Below are 18,512 nucleotides of genomic sequence, written 5' to 3' on the forward strand. Positions count from 1 at the left end.
GCAGGCGCGCCGGCGGCTGATTGAGAGTAGCGGCAATCCGCGGACGAAGGATCGTCGTCGATGCTGTCCCCAAAATATGAAGTGAGGAGTGCGCCCGTTTGACTCAGTAGTGTCCGTGACATGAAATGAAATCCCGATGGTTACAGCGAACTCGGGACGCCTCAACGCACGGGTGTAGGTTGTGCGAATCAGACGACTTTGATCGGCACTCGAACCCATGTATTACGGTCAATCCAATAAAAAACGGGACACCCGTGATTTTGACCATTGACCAAAGATTTTGTTACCCAAGACCAATGCGCTGGCCATGACCATTCTGTATTTTGAATCAAGGACGCCACCCAGGCGACTCGATCTCCGGGCGTGCTCACAGTGCCGGGGAGCCAAGCGACTTGAGAAGGCAGAGTATCTTGATATCGACAAACCATGGAGCAATCCAGAGGGTCGAGTGAATGCATCGCACTCCCACATCGAGTGAATGCACCACACTCCCACATCGAGTGAATGCATCGCACTCCCACATCGAGTGAATGCACCACACTCCCACATCGATACAGGGGATCGACCAAGTGTATTCAAGACCATGCTTCCCAAACCAACGAAAACAAAGAGATTGCCAACCAGGACGGGAAACAATCGCATGGCTTGCCCACTGGAGCCTACGGACCAGCAGACTTGAGCTGCTGTTGCCAGAAAGTGACTGTTTGATGCACACACCGATACGCTCCAGCAACAGGATGATCCATAGCAACGCTCGCACAACCGAGAACATGGTCGCTGTGTGCGGGTCAATTGCTGCAATAGGGTTCGACAATGGAGTCGTGTGCACACTTTGGAGAAGACACGCTGACGGCAGTAGTGGCAGTGGATGATAAACCAATTGTTCTCCGATCGATGAGCCACTCAAATCGCGCAAAATATGCAACAATCGGCCGGTTTCTCATTTTGTGGTGTACAAGTCGTACGCCGACTGGCCATGAAAACTGACCGCCAACAAAGAACGTGCATGGAAAACGGTTGGTGTGGCAAGCTTTCTCAATGATCATCGGGAGTATGCAGGTTCCCGCTGGAGCCCGTCCGGGCTTTGCTCTTCCATACGCTTGCGGCCTTGAGCTGGACAAAGTACAGAGATGTGAGTATGCGCGCCCAACGAACAGGACAGGCCCCATCGTACTGCATGCAAGAGGGGGGTTTGAATCTAGCATACCACTGTAAACAAGGTGGCCACATTCTTGACGGCAGCATCATACTCCTCCTTGGTGATCTCCTCAACAAGACCGACACAGTTTTGTTCTTTAGACTTGATGGGCGACTTTCCATGATCGTTGACCCATATGTGAGTCTGGATAGGGCAAACGGGCCGGTCGAGAGTTTCAGAGTGTGGAGCACTATTCCCCGCTCATTCAAACACAACTAGTCGAGAGCGAGGTTAGCCTACCCTAATGTCGTCGAGGGAGGCTCGCCTCTGGGGATCCTTGTCCAATCTGAAGCAGAGTTTCAAGGACTCGGGTTAATCACTGCAGCCGAGACCAGTAGCCGTGGATGATCAAGACATTGGTCACGGCCTCAGATCAGCAACGAGTGTCATCGCCGAGCGGACGGCATCGAGCAGACGGCATCGAGCAGACGGCGTCGAGCAGATTCTTTGAACACAGCGCCGTGCGCGAAAAGGAAGAATCCAAGACATGGCCATCAACCTACATCTTCCGAAGCAAGTCAGCCAAGGCTGCATCAGCAGTATCGGGAATTGGGGGTCTTGGCGTCCATGGGAATAAACGTGAGTCATTATTACAGTCGAGCCCAGGCAATACCCCCATCCCAAAGGCAGATTGAACCAACCATGCCGATCGCATGGACAGCGCATTAGACCGGAGCATATTGAGTCGTTCGAACCAGCAATAGCAACGATGCGAATTCACACGCATGGCCTTCATGACGCATTTCGTCGCATTCTTGATCTCACGGAGCAGAGGCCACATCGGCGAAGCAGCTACGTACTCATCGTTCTTGATACTCTCGTATAGATCAATAATAGACTTTCCTCGGAACGGGAGGCGGCCAAAAACGAGGCAATACAACGTAACCTACGGAAAAAACGCGCGCCAGTATCCCAAAATTCATAGCCCGATTCAACACGAGCAGCATGACAGCCGATGCCGACATAGTGATGCGCGGGTAAATGCGAGCTGGACGAGAAAGGCAACGCCTGTGAGCGATTACCTACCCCCATTGCCCAGATATCGGCAGCCTTGGCCGAAAGCTCTCCGTGCTGGGCAACGCACATTTCGGGTGCAAAAAAGGCTGGGAAAGTTCAAGCAATCAACATCGGCACTCTGTCAGTATGGAGTCGCAAGCATGCATACTCGAGCTGAGTCAGCCAACTTGCCCACCCAAGCGCACATGCACGCACACGCACGCATATAATGCCCTCCCCCCCCCCATCACCACCGCACACACTTTCTGACGACAGGCCAGAATGCATCCAACCGCGCATAGTTGATCACCTGGCGAGCCCGCAGACTTTTTAAGCTTGTCGCTGGTTTTGGTGAAAATTTCCGACACTCCAAAGTCAACGATTTTGAGGGTGCCGTCGGCGGATACGAGAAGGTTGTCGGGCTGGATATAGGGGTAGGAGACACATGATGTGAGGCCAGACCAGCAACCAGGTACTCTACCAGGTCGGTGAAGCAACTTGCTCGCACAAGATCGACCTCGAAAGAGCCTTTCAAGGGAATTGCATGTCATCTTATATATCCCAATGGCGTGTTGCTCGATCTGCAGCCCATGCTACCGGCCGAAAAGATTTGGCACCAAACCGGAGACCTTGATATCTAGATGAACCAATAATAGCCACAATAAATCGATTGGACATTTGTGTCGTGCATCGACCAGTGCACCACAAACCTCCGGAGCAGAGCAGAATACTCACCACGATGGGCAATGTCATGTTCGTGCACTGATTCGGAAAGCACCCGCGGAGCACGATTAGATGGATGCCCAGCATTTGCTCGCCATGAGCATCCCGCGCGAATGTGCAGCATTCGGGCATCGAACAGCTGTTACGAAGCATATGGGTGCCGTGCTGACATAGCGGAAGGCATCCAGTCGCCTCTGGCGCAACATCATGACGACAGAGCAGCGAGGCAATTGCAGTCATTAGGAAAGCTTACAATATTCGATTCCGAGGAGCATGCCTTGGAAGTATCGGCGGGCTTCTGACTCGCTCAAAGGCTCGGAATCATTGTCTAGCCCAACATCCATCACAGCACCCTTGCTGCAGAGCTCGAAAACCATGTATAAAGAGTCCTAGGACAACAAATTGACAGTGTGTTAGAGAGGCGAAAGTCGGCAAGGTCGCCATATTTGGCGGAAAGTTGAGCCAATGCGATGAAGGCGGGAAGAAACGGTAAAGACACAAGGCGATGGTATGAAAAGGTGGGAGAAAGTAGAAGGGTAGAAGTGGGTGAAGGAGTGGAGACGGAGGGTGGTTATTCTGATTCCGAGAGCTACGTGACTTGGAAAGCGCAGACTGTCGCTCTGAATACAACAGAAACGCCGGCCACTATTCTGGCATCACTGTTCGTCCCCGCCGCGGATTGCTCAGCCACCGCAAACGAAGATATCGTGGAAGGGAGTAATCAAGAGGCCCCGGGATGAAGCACCAGGGAATCGTCAGGGAGTCGTCGCAAAATCTACATCAACGGAAAGGCGGATGGTGGCAAGCAAAGCACCGGCTGTACCTGCGTGGGGTCGTCCAGGACCTCGTACAGCTTGACGACATTTTGGTGGTTCAGCTTTTTGAGGATGGCGATTTCGCCACGAACCAGGTCGATGGGATTGTCGCTGGGCTTTGGCATGTCACTATGGGTGGTGCCTCCAGCAACAGCGCCGCCTCGGCCTCGGCCTCGGCCAAGTCTTCCACGGGCGCCGAACATGCCTCCTTGCTTCGACAGCTGGATTTTTCTGAGCTTGGATTTACTGAATTCCTTGATGGCGACGTAGTATTTGCTGTCGTTGTTGAAGCCTAGATGCACAGTGCCAAAGCTGCCCCGACCCAACACCTTCTGGATAGTGTATTGATTGAGTTGTCGCTGTCCATTGGCGAGCTCCGAGGTTTGGGCATCAAGGGTCTCTTTGACTTCTGCTGCATGGTCGCAGAGAGCATAGAGCAATAGAATGAGCGCCAGACCCGGCAGACAAGCCGAGCGGAAGCCAACGCCGAAACGGCAAGATGGAAGAGCAAGACCCGGATAGGCAGCACGTCACCTACACGATCCCACTTCAGCGTCGCAGCCCGCCAGCCGGGGGGGAGGGAAAACAGGGCCGAGAGTTGACCGAGACCGAATGTAATGAGGCCGTGCAGCCGACAAGAGAGGAACAACGTCCATCAGCAACAGCACAGCGGATGTCGTGGGGCTCGAGGGGGCTGCCAAAATCGAGTGCCAAATCAAGCGATGCGAGCGCCAATGAAGGCAGCAAAGGGCGACTTGGAACATTGCAATTCACCGCCTCAACAATCGCCAAATTACAGCAGGAGAGCTGGACCAGCAAAACGGAACGGCAGGACAAAGTGTCCGAAAGACCAGCAACAGGATCGATACCCACATGATCTTCGCGACATTGTGGGCGAGTGCTGCGAGGGGCCTTGGGGAGGGGGCGCGCAGATGGAGATGGGGATTCTGGATCCGAGCCGAGGAGATCAAGGGCAGACAGCTGGTCGCCAGTGGGTCGGCTGTCGATGTCGGTCCTGGCGCACGGGAAGCCTGGAGGGACGGAGAATCCCCAAAAGGCGGCTGGCTTCGAACCTCGCGTGGCGACCGGAAATGGAGCGAAAAAAAAGAGGGGGGCGGCGGGATGAGCATCGACATTGACGATGCTGCACCGATCTCTGGCAGGCAGGCAGGCAGGCAGGCAGACAGGCCGGTTGGCAGAGGCAATGCGAAGCAGCACCGGCAGAACAATGCAATGGCATTGGGAGGACGGGGTGACGCCGATGGTGATCAGAGGGGTGGCGATGCTGATACCGATGCCTGTGCTGATGCAGCAAAACGAGCCACACAGCTCTCCGCACATGAGCAAAGTCTCCAAACCAGAACCGGAGGATGTCAAAGATTGGCCCTCCGTTTCACCCACAAAGCCCGAACTGACACTCCGCCATCCGTCGATGAAGGAAGCGAGGGGTTCTCCGAGACATGCCCCAGGGCACATTCCAGATCGATTCGTGGACAAACTGAAATGTATATGAAGCCTTTCTGGCGAAAGTTGTGGCCCCCCCTCGGCAGCGGGGCCGTGTGGCTAACAGCTCGGAGGGAACGGACGCACACATTCGGGACTCGGTCACCCCCGTCAGCAAAGGTTCCAGAGATTACCCAAGAAGGGCAAGAGGGCACCCACCCTCTTGCAATCGTTTATGGAATTGGCTTCAGGCAGAGGAATCTAAGCCCGACCGGTGTACACGAAGATCTGGCACAAAAGTCACACAACTATGAGATGAACCGCTTATTTGCCTTCGAACATCTTCTTCAGAGCAGCGGTGCTGAGAGACTTGGGGCTGTGGGGAAGGAGAGATGGAGGATGGTCAGTCACGAAGGCATAGAAAAAGGTAGTCGGATGCGGCAATGCCTCCAGAGCCTTGGACAGACTGCTCACAAGATCAATGAGGAGACAGCAGCAGATTGGGCCAAAGACGACCAGGGTCGTCTTGCTTTTGGAAAAGTGAGGGGCGCCAAACAACACACGCAAGAGAAATCGCAAAGCTTACCGCTCAATGGGGAGGCCGAGAATACGGTCCCAGATCAAGCTGGACATGACACCGAGGGCGCGCGAGACACCAAAGAGGACAGTGTAGTACTCCTGCTCGACAAAGCCGTAGTGCTGAAGCAGGACACCGCTGTGAGCATCGACGTTGGGCCAGGGGTTCTTGGTCTTGCCGTGCTCAGTGAGGACCTTGGGAGCAATGTTGTAGATTTGGCTGACGACCTTGAACATGGGGTCGGTGGGGAGGTGCTTCAAGGCAAACTCGCGCTGGCAAGTGTAGCGGGGGTCGGTCTTGCGAAGGACGGCGTGGCCATAGCCGGGCACAACCTGGCCAGACTTGAGGGTCTTCCAGAGGAAGGCCTCAATCTCGGCATCGGTAGCATCGGGGCCAACCTGCTCACGGAGCTTGATGATCCATCGCAGGACCTCCTGGTTGGCAAGGCCGTGGAGAGGACCGGCAAGACCGTTGAGGCCAGCGGCAAAGGAAAGGTAGGGATCGGAGAGAGCCGAGCCAACCAAGTGGGTAGTGTGGGCACTGATGACGCCAAACCAAGGTGTCGTTAGCAATGTGCGATGGCACCGATATAAACAGCGCAAAGTGCGCCCTCGCTAAGCCCATGCATCCGCCCGCTCAGAGACGCAAAAGCAGAGCCCCACCTGACGTTTCCACCCTCGTGGTCAGAGTGGATGGTGAGGTACAGACGCAGGAGCTCGACAAAGTTGGGATCGGTGTAGCCGAGCAGGTGGGCAAAGTTGGCACCGTAATCGAGGTTGGGGTCGATGGCGGGAACCTTGCCATCCTTGAAGACGTTGCGGTAGATGCGGGCAGCAACGTTGGGAAGCTTGGCAATCAGGTCGTTGGCATCCTCAAAGGCGTAGTCCCAGTACTGGGACTTGGGAACGCCGTTCTGGTAGGCCTTGGCAAAGCTGCTCTCGTGCTGGAGAGCAGTGACAGCCAACGAGAACTGGGACATGGGGTGCAGGGTGTTGGGGCAGCGGTCAAGGATATCCTCGACATAGGAGGGGATGGCGGAGCGGGCGGCCCAGTCGGCAGAGAGGGCCTTGACCTGCTCGGCAGTGGGGACCTCGCCGGTGGTGAGGAGCCAGAAGAGACCCTCGGGAAGAGGCTCGCCTCCAGGCTGGGCAGCGGGGAGGAGCTGCTGGCATTCGGGGATGGTGTATCCACGGAAGCGGATGCCCTGTTGAAGAGACGATGAAGAGTCAGCAGAGAACGCAAATGGACGTGATAACCGTTGCAGACGAAGCGCTTGCTACTGGGGCTACTTGAGACGAGTGCCGCCGCGGAGGGGCCAGCAATCCAAATCGAGCGCCTCCGAATCCCTCTCGCGGCACTCACCTCCTCGGGGTCGAGAACGGAAGTCTCGGTGACAAGACCCTTGATTCCACGCATGCCGCCGTAAGCCTGTGATGCCGATTGAACAAATGGTCCAGAGAACAGAAAGGGTCATAAGTGTCAAGCTCGATCAAGTCCGCGGAGAGGCGAACGGCCAGGCCTTGTCGACAGCACATCAATCTACCCCCCCCCGCCACGCACAGCACATTACCATGTCAACGGTGGTTTCGCCAAGGACGCGGCTGCCATACTTGGCACGGAATTCCTTGACCTCGGCCTGCTTCTCGGGAATAATCTCGACCAAGCGCTCCTTCAGGGTCTGTAAAACGAGGGGGTGCGCCGATGAGGACGCAGGCACATTAGCAAGACAGCGGAGCGCCAGGAATTCAGCAATCGCAATAGCTGCAGCTACCGTGCCGATAATCACATTCGGACGCTGCGATGGCCCGCAATTGCTCCTCGACATGTCGATCGGCCTGTTGAGCTTACCTTGGGCTTGGCAGAGTAGAAGCGAGCGGCCGTAAAGGCAGCGGGTCTGCGCAGAGAGGCCTGGACAGAGAAGCGATTCTTTGTTAGCGCTGCGATGCCGAAGCCCGCCGGCATTGTCGCCAGCGCCGCTCGGTCCTGGGACAGAGTGTCGAGGCCAATCTCCCCTGCCCCAGCTCGACCGGGCGTTGGGCAGTAACCGCGGCTTGGAGATGACGGGCAAGGAACGGCCGGCAAGGACCAGCGCAAGATGACTCATGTACAAGCACATCCAGTACACATACAGCCACGAAGGATCTGGGGAGCGAAGCGAGAGAAGCCATTGGGTGTGGAGAGAGGGCCGTTGACGGGGGAGAGCAAGGATCTTGCAGGCGTGAAGCGAAAAAAAGCGAGATTTCTCTGCGCTTTTGTCGGCGGGTGCGGAATCTCGCTGATGTGGCGCAGCGGCTTATCGCCTGCCTGCGCGTGTATCGCCATCGCTTGGGGCTGGCGGCCTGGAAAAGTGGAAACGGATCCGTTGCACATGCAGACCAGCGGCCGCCTGGATACAAGCGTCGATGCGAGCGCCGATGCAAGCACCGATGCAAAGGCAAGCAGAGTGCGGGTCGGCCGAGAGACCAGCCCGCACGATCGGCGCAACGTCCGCGCGTGGCGATCCTTCCCAGCTCAGGGCGCAACCCACAGCAACCCCGAAGAGTAATCGACAGATAGCCAGTGTCGGAAGAGATAGCTCGGAGCGCACATACGATCGTTAGTCCTTTGCTATAGTCGCCGTGATTCGATATCGCATGGCATGTCGTCGTCGTCGTGTGGATCTTGCTTTCCACAGCAACAACGTGGCGATATCTGCAGGAATGGGTACATCCTTGTTTTCTTGAGGTAGGCCGGTGGCCGGCACTCAGAGCGACATGCAAAGTGTGGGAATTGGACCGAACATAGTCGCGCAGCGCATGAGAGCAGTTACGCAGGTGGATGCGAATACTACGGAAAGTCGCTTTGGTGGGCAGGTGTGCGAGAAGTTGGATGACACACCAGAGCTTCCTCACACAAACTCGACACCGTCGTCAGGATCGCCGGATAGGTCGTCGCTCTTGAAGATGGAAAGCTTCAAACGGAGGGTCTCGTTTAGGGTTTGTACATCCTCGATTTTAGATTTATAAGTTGCGAGATCGGCTTCCTTGGACTCGAGACGCTCTGTAAGCTTCTGCATCTCTCGTTGCTTTGACTTGAAAGCCTTTTTTGCATCCTCGAGCTCGGCCTAGTGTCGTCACAGCGGCCAGATCCAAGATCATTGAGCCAAGAAGAGCTTTGAATAAACTTTGGAAGCCGAGTGGCCGGACTAGTGGCGGGCTTCCCACCTCCCTTGCCACTGCCACTACTACTACCACTACCACTGCCACCACTGCCACTGCATACCTTGATCTTGGCATTCTCCGCAGATCGCATGCTCTCGTCTTTGCCGTCGCGGAGACCCAGATGACTCAAGAGGGTTGCCCCCTGTGTCCATTTCAAAAAGAATCAGTCGATTGTCCACAAGACCCTGCTCTCTGGTCTATTTGCAATCACCTTCTCGCTGCTACCTCATTCTTGACCCGGTTCAGTAGATTGCCGTACTCGGGCTCGCTCTGGAGCTTGCGATTGAGCCAGTCCTCGATGTATCCCAAATATCCTTTGATTCGCAGCAATAGCCTCTGGTTTTCATCAACTAGACTTCTCATCTCCTCATCGTAGAGGCCCGTAACATGGTTGATGACCTCGAGTTCGATACCTAGAATCAGGTCAGAGAGTCTGCAATCCAGTAGCATCAGCCCTGTGCCGCTCTGCGTGGCAACCTTCCTCATACTCTACAGGCTCTAACTCGATTCCAAACCACTGCATCATATGCAATGTTCAACAGCAGTATCCATTGTATGCCTGTCCTACTCCACTACTAGAGCATTATTTGAGCAGGCTCAAAGAATTGCAATTTACTTTTGGTTTTCTTTACGAATGCTGTTGAGTCTGTGCGTCAGGTTGCATATACGGAGAGCTTCACGATGGATGTGGTCCTTCCCGAGCTCACCCAGCAACTTCTGGACCTTGGACCGTAGATAAAGCTTCTCGTTCTCGATATTGCGAAACGAATTGATCATCATCGTATACTCTTGCTATTGGTTCCTTGGGTCGTATCCGGCGGATCCAGACAAGGCCCCGGACATCGAGCCCGCAAGATCGATAACCAGTGGAAATGATGCAGAAATCGACATGAGGAGACCGTGGTGTGCCAGAGGAAGCATTCCATATTTCATCCAGCAGTTGCGGTTGTGCAAAGGATGTTGATCAGAGCCGTGGATCACTCAAAGTCATTCAACGTCCAAAATCGGTGTCCTGGCAAACAATCTCGACCCAGAGCCACCAGATATCGCAGCTCGAACGGCATATCGCCACTTGGGCACTAGTAATATGACACAGACTACGGTCTTGGACAGCAGGCCGTGCTGCCTCGCCAGTCTCAGCAGCAACTAACTGATAGCAAAACGAACCTTTATCTCCGAGAGCAGACTCGAGAACCCGACAAAATGGTTAATGATTAGGTCGAAGCAATAGTTCATGATCTCGATCCGACTGGTTTCGGAGGTCTGTCCACGAAGAGCCTTTAGTTCCTGTGGGCACGGTAGCACTAGTAAATACACCGTGGATACGTGAACTCGGCCAGCTCGACAGCGGAGCACATGTGGACATGGAGTTGGGTAATGTAGGCGCCTGGTAGTCTGATAGTGAGTTCGGCTCAGTCTCAAGTCGGAGATTCCCAAGTCCTGGAGAGCCATTTGAGAACTACCGAGATGAGAGCAAGTGTATAGCCAAGCAGAGAGATGGAAAAATACATTTTTTACCAGGCCTTCCAGCTCTGGGAAGGCGAGGCGGCTGCATTGTGTGTCGGCGTCAAACTGTGGCAGGGACTTTAGAATAGTAAAGTGCTTGATGTTGAATTGATTCTGCAGAAAGTTGAACTCGGTTGTCACAGGAATGGCGGGCTTGGCCCATTCAAAGGATTTTGCTGGGCCGTGGGGAGATATCTCCTTGCCCATGAGAATCGGCAGAGACCCGAGACTGTCTGACATTTACGTAAACGAGCCACACGATGCGATGCCAGAGAGGTCTCCAAGGCAAGCCCTTCTACCGCACAAACCACAGGCGGCTTTGGCCAGCTTCCCGGCAGAGTGAAGAGCACATCTTTGTATCATATGCAGTGCCTGCGACGTCGGTCTGCGCCGTCAATCAGCTTGAGCTGAGGATCGCCACACCGGCCCTTCTGCGTCCGCGCCCATCCCCTTGCTACTGGCGGTGCTCCGACTCAAGTTGATGCTGTAGGAATGTTGCATTCGCCCAGTCCCTCGCTATGCGCAAACACAGCTGCCCTCCTCTTCCTTCTTTATCCCTCCGTCCCTCTCTTTCTCTTTCTTTCTCTCTCTCTCTCTCTGCTTCCGGAGCTGTGAAGTCCAAAGTCTGGCACTCCAAGCAATGCGGGGCGGTGCGCGTCGCCCGACCACGGCCTGTTGGCGGGCTGGCCGGATCCAGTGCACTCGAGTGCGGCTGCATCCGGCTGCGTCTTTTGCTCGGGGCCCCTCTTTTCTCGCGGCTCGCCGCCAGCCCTGGCCTTTCTTGCGCATCATCCTCTGCCAGCACATCGCATCCGCCCGACGCTTCTTCCCGCCCATCTTCGCCTCGCCTCTATCCGCGACCACCCGCCATGTCTACCGACTACTGCCCCGTCTACAGGTAGGGCACGTAGTCTGTCGCCACCGCCGATCCGTGCTGGCTCGCTCGCTTGTCCAGCCGCTCTGCTGCCGCGCTTATCCCCAACCAGCCCCAGCCTGCCCGACCCTGGCTGCTGCTGGCCCTCTCTCTCGCGACCACCGACACGCCAGCCATTGCTCCGACTCGTCACTGCATGCTCACTGCTTTCGTCACCCTCTGCGGCACCCCTACCGAGCAGCCCTTTCTTCGGCGCTATGGGATGCACCGCCGCCATCGTTTTCAGCTGTATGTACCGTTCCGTGGCCTCACGGCGTCGTCGTCGCCATGCATCTGACGAGACCTGCCAATCGGGGCGCGGCCCGAAATATCGCGTTAGAATCTCCAGAGGCAGCTTTCCCGTTTCCAAAAAGAAAAGAAAAGACAATGCTCTCTTTGACTTTGCTTACCCGTACCTTTCACCTTGCTCGCCTCCCGCCATTCTAGGCTTTGGCGCCTCGTACGGAACGGCCAAGTCCGGCGTTGCCATCTGCGCATCCGGTGTGATGAGACCTGATCTGATCATGAAGAACGTGATTCCCGCTGTCATGGTATGGCTCGGCTTTGGAAGCATTTGGTCTGGTTGTCGCGATTTTCGTCGCGTCAACTTCAGAGCGGGGTTGAGCCGCGAGGATTCCAGAGGTGTCCAAGTCGGTGCCAGCATGATTCCGCTAATCCCTCCTCCAAATACGCACGCCTCTTGCTCTATGTGTTTAGGCTGGTATCATTGGTATCTACGGGCTTGTTGTCTCTGTCCTGATCAGCGGTGGACGTAAGTGCTTTCATCTGCCCCTTTGCTGTTACGCCCGGGTCCAAACACCGGACCGAACGCAGTGCGCCGGCCCGTCGACGAGCGATCGATGTGGGAATAGCTGCCCGACTCGCGTGATCCTCGCCGAACCTGTTGCCCATGCATTGTGATCGCGTCGTGCTGGTCGCGCGGCCTCGTAGAATGCTTGTCGCTAATCCAGTTATGGGCGATCCCCTGTATTGGCCACGTCGGTTTGTGTCAGTCGCCCAGCAGATGACTCTGTTCGCCGGCTTCATTCAGCTGGGTGCTGGTCTGAGTGTCGGCCTTGGTGGCCTCGCTGCCGGATTCGCCGTCGGTGTCGTTGGCGATGCCGGTGTCCGTGGCTCCAGTCAGCAGCCACGTGTATTTGTTGGTGAGTTGCAGGCTGCCAAAGTCCGGTTTACTGGTTGCGAGTGCGGGCAACTCTGCCGCAGATCGAGACCAAGATCCACGCGCTCGTACTGATGTATGACATCCCCCAACCAGGAATGATTTTGATTCTCATTTTCGCCGAAGTATTGGTATGTGTGTTTGCCTCAGTAGCGGTGTGGGGTGGTGCCTAAATGGGCTTCTATACGCCTCTGGTGTGTGATTTGTCCACAGCCACTAACCTGGGCATTCGTTGGACAATTGTCGGTGGACACATGGTTCGCAGGGTCTCTATGGACTCATCGGTGAGTGACTTGCAAGGCCTGTGGAGATGGCGACTAAAACTGCTGCCCCGTCTGTCGCCATAGCCAAATTCGTGCAGCAGGCATTGTCGATGACATAGCATATCGAGTGGATATGTGCCATAATTGAGGGTCATCGCGCGCAGTAGTGCGCCGGGTAGCGCACGTTTTTGACCCCAGCCTCTCGTTTTCTCAGTTGCGCTGATCTTGAACACAAAGGCCTCGGCCGGAAGCTGCTAACAAACTCGTCTTCTCGCATCGTATCTCTCGCGCGTGGTGAGTCGTCGCTAAGAACTGATGGGGATTCCTGGTATCGCGTTGGCGAACGTGTCATGTTTCTAATGAGAGAAAGAGCGCATGCCAATCTAACACTGCATCGATATACATTGCTCTATTCAGCGACGATGCCGCTCGAGTATTTACCTTCATCCAAGGTCGGCCGCCTCTTGACGATGCGCCTGATCATAATGACAAAGCCGCTTAGCATCTTGCTTTGCGGAGCGTAGAGTTTCGGGGATGTGGGTCACAGCGGGGTCTGGCCTGTGACCGTTTGTGTGGCTTTTGGGTGGGTTTGGCAGATTCGCAATACATTTTAGCCTCTACGGTCATTTTGAAACAGGGCATGATATCCTGTTTGAGCCAAGTATGCGGCGTGGTATGGGTCCAGAGTACACCCTTCCGATCCCGCATTTCAACGAAGTATGCGAGGGCATGCCGTATGCAATAAAACAAATCACCACCGAGTGAAGACCTCCAGTCGCTCTCCGGTCTCCACAATCGACCTGCACTGCTCAAAGTACCGAGCAAACCGCTGCCACCTGGGACTGGATGGATGCATATCCCTTCCCTTGCTTCCCCGAGGCGTTTCCAAAGGCGATGACAGCCTCGGTCTCCTTGGACATACTGTTTGGCCATGATTGCAATGAGTGAGCGTGTATTCAGGTTCCAGAAAAACAACTGTCCTGGCTCAAAACGAGGTGTCCCGTTTCATTTTGCGAAGGTTGTAACTGTCAGCTCGCAGGCGGCTCAAGTCTTCGTCAGGCCCACCTCCTGTCGCCCTGAGTGACCACCGGGAATGAAGCTGGCAGGCCCTGTTCCCGCCACAGCACGGTGGGCGCGAGACCGCAAGGCAAGGCGAATGATTTTGGCGGGCATTTCCGCTGACTGCCTTTAGGTAGATATCCGCCGATCAAGACGGGCTGTTCCAGCAACCAAATCTTGAGCTGATCTTCAAGTGCTTTCGCACGGGCTTTACTCGCGCTACCGAGAAGTCACGTCTGTAAGAATGGAGATCATCCCGACCGAAGGACTCGTTGGCCTGCTTGGCAGCCACCGCGAAGCCGAAGGCGTTCCTCAGGATTGTCTCCCTGCCGTGCCCAAAGAACAGGAGTATGACATCGCAGAGCTCGACTACAGTTTTCTGCCCAAATGCAATAATGCCTTTAAGCTCAAACAGCTTCTGGCCGTGCTAAAGTATGTTAAAGCGAGGCGAGAAGCGGCGGGTGTCGTGCGGTCGGTATGGCGTCTACGATGTATGATGTGTGGTGCATGAAGGCCACAGCGAGAGAATGCCCAAGGCAACATTGATCTGCAGCGCCGGACAATGGGAAGCTGGATCGAGCACTTCATGCGGGGCGGAATTCTCCCTCGCAACAACCACGTCGTGTACTAACAGCCGACGCAGATCCGGCGTCCACGGCGTCTATCGCGACCTGGAAGATGCCTTCGAGAAACGGATCACCGAACTAGATCCGGGTTTTGCTCTGTAGGTGCTAGCATCTCAAAGTCTGGCACAGTCCCGACGTCGGTTCACCCGAAGCGACAGCCCGGAGCTAATAACCCTCATCATCACTTGCGCATAGCATGCGGCCATCCCTATCGAAAGTGTGCAGCCCCGAGGATATGAATGAATTCAGTGTAAGATTGATGACTACTAGCCATAATTATCGATCACAGGGATCACTTTGCCTCGATCGATTAATGCGCGAGTCGGCTTTGGGCTGACGAAACGCAGCCTGCTCTCTGTCTGTGCTCGCTTCCTGCGTCCTCGTTCCGAGCCCTTCGATTCGGCGCCCGACCCTCAATCCTGTGGCGTTGCGGATGGAGCCACGTCGCCAAGACAACAGAAACCAGCTGGCCGTTACAACCCAACTGGCTGACCATTGCACCCCAACTGATACTACTTTGCCCTGGCAATCAATCCAGAGCATGGTGCTGGACCTCAAGGCCAAGGATAAGGCGATAAGTTCGACCGCTCAAAACAAGCGAGCGGCTCGACCAAGATCACAAATAGGCCAACTGGATGTTTTACATGAAGCCGTTGGGGAATTGGATGCTCTGGCGGTCCAGGTCGTCGGTCGTCGCTCGGCCACGGTGGTTGCTCGTGCGGCTGAGCCTGCTGCTGGTACCTCGAGCTCGAAAGCTCCTCAGGCGACACCGATTGCGAGCCAAAAATCCGCTGTGCCCAAGGACCCGCGGTACTGGGATAAATACAATGTAGAAGAAGAGCTCAACAGGATCGATCAGGACTCAAGCAAGCCTATGGAGAAATCTGTAATCAACAAGCCCTCGGTCCAGCTCACCAACATAAACACAGCTGGCATGTCTGCGGAGGAGCGCATGCTCTTGTCTGAGATGGAGAAGAACAAGGGCAACGAAGTATTTAGGCTCGGGGAATACGAAGAGTCGGTAAGCGGATCGTCGCCGAGACTGAGAGCAAAGTCGAGGGCTTCGTGTATCGCAGACTTCCCAGCGGGACCGCTTGGCACGAAGTGGTAGCATATCACAAGGCGGGTCGACTAAATTGTGGGTGAGGGTGAGGACATTGACGCAATAAGTTCAAGATGCTTGAGGAACAATACTGTGTTCGTTCATGCATAGCCGGGCTGAGGGTTAGCCGATGTTATGTTTCTGGGGATCGGCTGCTATTGACCATCTTTGGTACCTTACTTCTGCGGCGGCGGCGACGGCAGATTGTGTTTTACTCGCGCAGTTTGGCCATTATGCCGAGGGCCAATGTCTTGACGAATCGATCCTTGGCATACATTAAAACAAAAGATTATGAGAGAGCTGAAAAGGATGCTTCGGGTAGGTCGTCTGTTTGCAGTATGATGGCGGCAGGAACCCTGGGCTTGCATGGGAGCCAATACCATGCGGACATAGCCAATAGCTATGATGTAGCCACAAGAGCATTGGCAGCCACTTGCTGGTATCCAGCACTAAAACAGGCTGGCAGGTGCTTCGCACTGCTGTAAGGATGGAGTAAAGAATAGATTTAGAGTTTGTCTGAGTGGTGTCGGGTTGAAATTAACTCAGAATCGATGGACTTGTTTACAGATGCCTTGGAATTCAACGATCCGAGCTCCAATCTGAAAGCCCATCTCCGGCGTGGACTGGCCCGCAGCAATCGCGGGAAATACAGAGACGCAATTGAAGACTTTCGGTGTGTCCTCGAGCTTGATCCTACGAGCAAAGAAGCCATGCAGGGAATCAAAAATGCTCAAAAACGAGCCGATGAGGCTCGGCCTACTGTGAGCACTGTGTCTGGATCCGGCAAGCGCATGGCCATTGTCGAGGTCGACGACGAGACCGAATCAGAAATACAAGTCTCGCCAGGCAAAATCATCGGAGTCAACGCTCATCAGAGCGAGGAAGAAGACAAAGCGACTAGCCCAGAGCAAGCTTTTCAACCCTTGATTATGGAAGTGGGGAGCAGCGACACACACGCCCCTGTCCGCTGCGAGGATACAGTAAATAGCAGGGCCAGCCAAGATCGGGCCCTATCCATCACTATCGAAGAGCTCGATTCGGACGAGGAGGACGACGACTTTTGGGATCGTACGGTGATCACACAGGAGCTCAACCAAGAGGCAGCTGTGGGCACACAAGGCCGGGCCGAGAGCAACGAATATCCATCACAGTGCAAGAGTGGCGAGCAACAAATTGAGGGTAATCAGGATGTCGATAAAGAAGCGACTGAAAGCGGCGTGGAAAATGAATCAGTCAGCATGAATCACAGCCCGCGTGCGAGTGCACCGAAAGCCGTGTCGGCAGCACTTGCACCCGATGTTCGTATCGGCGACCAAGTGGGAAAGGTAACTGAATTCATCGGTAGCATCGGTTGGACGGGCCGTGGGCTCGTTCCTCCCAATTCCGCTTGTGCTGTATGGATACAGAAAGTAGCAAATATTGTGCATCTGCCGGTACTGATCCGCTCAGTAAACAGGCCATTCCCAAGACATCCTTTGAATTCGACAGTTTCTGGAAGTCCAGCGAAAGCGTGTCAAGCCGGATCGAATACCTCAGGCGAATGCCGGCGCTGCTGCTTCCGAAACTCCTCGCGAACAGCACCTGCCAGAATGCCATCTCCGAGATCCTCCATGTCCTCGTGGCTATGACCAACGGTATGTCGGCACGGTAGTGGACATGTGGGCTGTGGCGAGCTATGCATACGCCCGGCAATCAACAGGCGAGATGGAGCCATGTCCCCAGGAGACTTACATGAAACAATCGCATTGGGTGCTGCAGATGATCCGGCGACCAGTCTCGACTTTTTCCGTGCTCTGCCCCAGACGCAACGATTCCGGATCACGCGATCGTTTTGGTCGCGCAAGGATATAGAAAGTGAGTACGAACAGATCGGCGATGGCGAGGGCAGGAGATGGAAGCTGGGGCCGGAACATGCCAGGTCGCTGTACCGTATGGCCAGCACAAGAGAGTCGAACCGACGCCACGACATCTAACCAATCATTGAATGGGACTGTGTCTGGAACAGACATTCGTGCCTTGCTGGAGTATGTACCGGCCCAGGACGAGCAAGCGAGCCTCTGCGAGGCATTCATAGCGAGCTCGAAATGAAATGGTTGCTCGTTTGCGAGCCCAGAGGGTGACTTTTTCGGGAGCCTTAATACGCCTCATCTGCTGCCCGTCATGACCAAACAGCGTGCGTGTCCAGGGAGACTGTCGTTTTTTTTTTTTTTTTTTTTTTTTTTTTTTTATTTCAATTGAAAGCTATCAAGGCCTGGTCGGCCCTAGCAGTATATCAGGGGAAAGGAAAGAAAAAAAAAAAGGATAGAAAATAAAGTTCTTATAGACCTAGTGAGCAGTCTTGAGAAATGAGAGCCATATGCCCTCATCTCTCGCTCTGCTTCGACCATGCCGCCTATCGCCTGGGGGGTTTCCACCCCGCCTTGGCGATGATCAGCGTCTTGAACACTCTTCGGAGTGTTCGCCACAGGAGATGGACATCCGGGTCTTGCCAGTTGAACCTTCTCATGCCATCCAGCTCGTAGTAACCCACTACGTTCGTCAGGTCCAGGAGCTTATCGATCGGACCGACCTTTTCGTGGCCGCTTTCTTGCCACTCGGGGTGCCGCAGCTTGAGCTCGTCCACTATCCGTTGCCACGAGCCGCCTCTTCCGACGCAGCTCTGGGTGTGGGTCCGGCACATCGCGACGAACTCTCCTCGGCTCTTCGTGCAGGAGATGCACAGCCGATAGTGGCCATACGGGTGTCCGGGGAAGGCACCGAGGGTCCATCTTACCATCATGTTGTGATAGTATCGATCTCTCCTGGGCCCTCGCTCGGCCCACAGTCCCGACATGGTCGTCGTCACGGTGCGGGCCGAGGTCAGTTCCTTTGACCTGTCGAAGCCTTGCGCGTCCTCGATGTGAATCTGCAG

At 55.0% G+C, this 18,512-nt stretch overlaps 5 protein-coding genes across 5 annotated transcripts; 2 read left to right on the top strand and 3 right to left on the bottom strand.

The window, feature by feature from the left end:
• Positions 1-554: 554 nt before the first annotated feature.
• Positions 555-4,866, bottom strand: BJ171DRAFT_485135 (kinase-like domain-containing protein). Its single transcript, XM_053109089.1, has 12 exons — positions 4,606-4,866; positions 4,271-4,279; positions 3,741-4,144; positions 3,171-3,306; positions 2,930-2,956; positions 2,505-2,624; positions 2,225-2,301; positions 1,999-2,084; positions 1,702-1,755; positions 1,439-1,484; positions 1,208-1,342; positions 555-1,113 (listed from the first exon to the last, which is right to left on the bottom strand). Exons 1-12 carry the CDS (start codon positions 4,619-4,621, stop codon positions 1,036-1,038), a joined length of 1,188 nt encoding a protein of 395 aa, XP_052971906.1. The 5' UTR covers positions 4,622-4,866; the 3' UTR covers positions 555-1,035.
• Positions 4,867-5,173: 307 nt separating this feature from the next.
• BJ171DRAFT_485138 (citrate synthase-like protein) lies at positions 5,174-7,973 on the bottom strand. Its single transcript, XM_053109090.1, has 7 exons — positions 7,882-7,973; positions 7,601-7,660; positions 7,323-7,430; positions 7,115-7,180; positions 6,415-6,956; positions 5,762-6,292; positions 5,174-5,551 (listed from the first exon to the last, which is right to left on the bottom strand). The coding sequence occupies exons 1-7, from the start codon at positions 7,918-7,920 to the stop codon at positions 5,500-5,502; spliced, it is 1,398 nt and encodes a 465-aa protein (XP_052971907.1). The 5' UTR covers positions 7,921-7,973; the 3' UTR covers positions 5,174-5,499.
• A 666-nt stretch (positions 7,974-8,639) lies between these two features.
• BJ171DRAFT_470760 (uncharacterized protein) lies at positions 8,640-10,463 on the bottom strand (the record flags this gene model as incomplete). The annotated part of the gene is made up of 6 exons (XM_053108581.1): positions 8,640-8,855; positions 9,014-9,094; positions 9,178-9,365; positions 9,660-9,744; positions 10,120-10,239; positions 10,416-10,463. The coding sequence occupies 6 exons, from the start codon at positions 10,461-10,463 to the stop codon at positions 8,640-8,642; spliced, it is 738 nt and encodes a 245-aa protein (XP_052971908.1).
• Positions 10,464-11,233: 770 nt separating this feature from the next.
• On the top strand, positions 11,234-13,505 carry BJ171DRAFT_485140 (vacuolar ATP synthase 16 kDa proteolipid subunit). Its single transcript, XM_053109091.1, has 9 exons — positions 11,234-11,356; positions 11,574-11,620; positions 11,819-11,922; positions 12,089-12,143; positions 12,385-12,534; positions 12,648-12,682; positions 12,817-12,835; positions 13,029-13,108; positions 13,232-13,505. The coding sequence occupies exons 1-8, from the start codon at positions 11,328-11,330 to the stop codon at positions 13,070-13,072; spliced, it is 483 nt and encodes a 160-aa protein (XP_052971909.1). The 5' UTR covers positions 11,234-11,327; the 3' UTR covers positions 13,073-13,108; positions 13,232-13,505.
• Positions 13,506-13,776: 271 nt separating this feature from the next.
• Positions 13,777-17,786, top strand: BJ171DRAFT_609208 (uncharacterized protein). The gene is made up of 9 exons (XM_053115254.1): positions 13,777-14,305; positions 14,517-14,597; positions 14,695-14,749; positions 15,038-15,520; positions 15,805-15,919; positions 16,169-16,926; positions 17,058-17,235; positions 17,360-17,455; positions 17,607-17,786. The coding sequence occupies exons 1-9, from the start codon at positions 14,118-14,120 to the stop codon at positions 17,687-17,689; spliced, it is 2,037 nt and encodes a 678-aa protein (XP_052971910.1). The 5' UTR covers positions 13,777-14,117; the 3' UTR covers positions 17,690-17,786.
• The last annotated feature ends 726 nt before the right edge of the window (positions 17,787-18,512 follow it).

Source organism: Polychytrium aggregatum (assembly GCF_025602895.1).
Source record: "Polychytrium aggregatum strain JEL109 chromosome Unknown BJ171scaffold_1, whole genome shotgun sequence".
NCBI classification, from domain to species: Eukaryota; Fungi; Chytridiomycota; class Chytridiomycetes; order Polychytriales; genus Polychytrium; species Polychytrium aggregatum.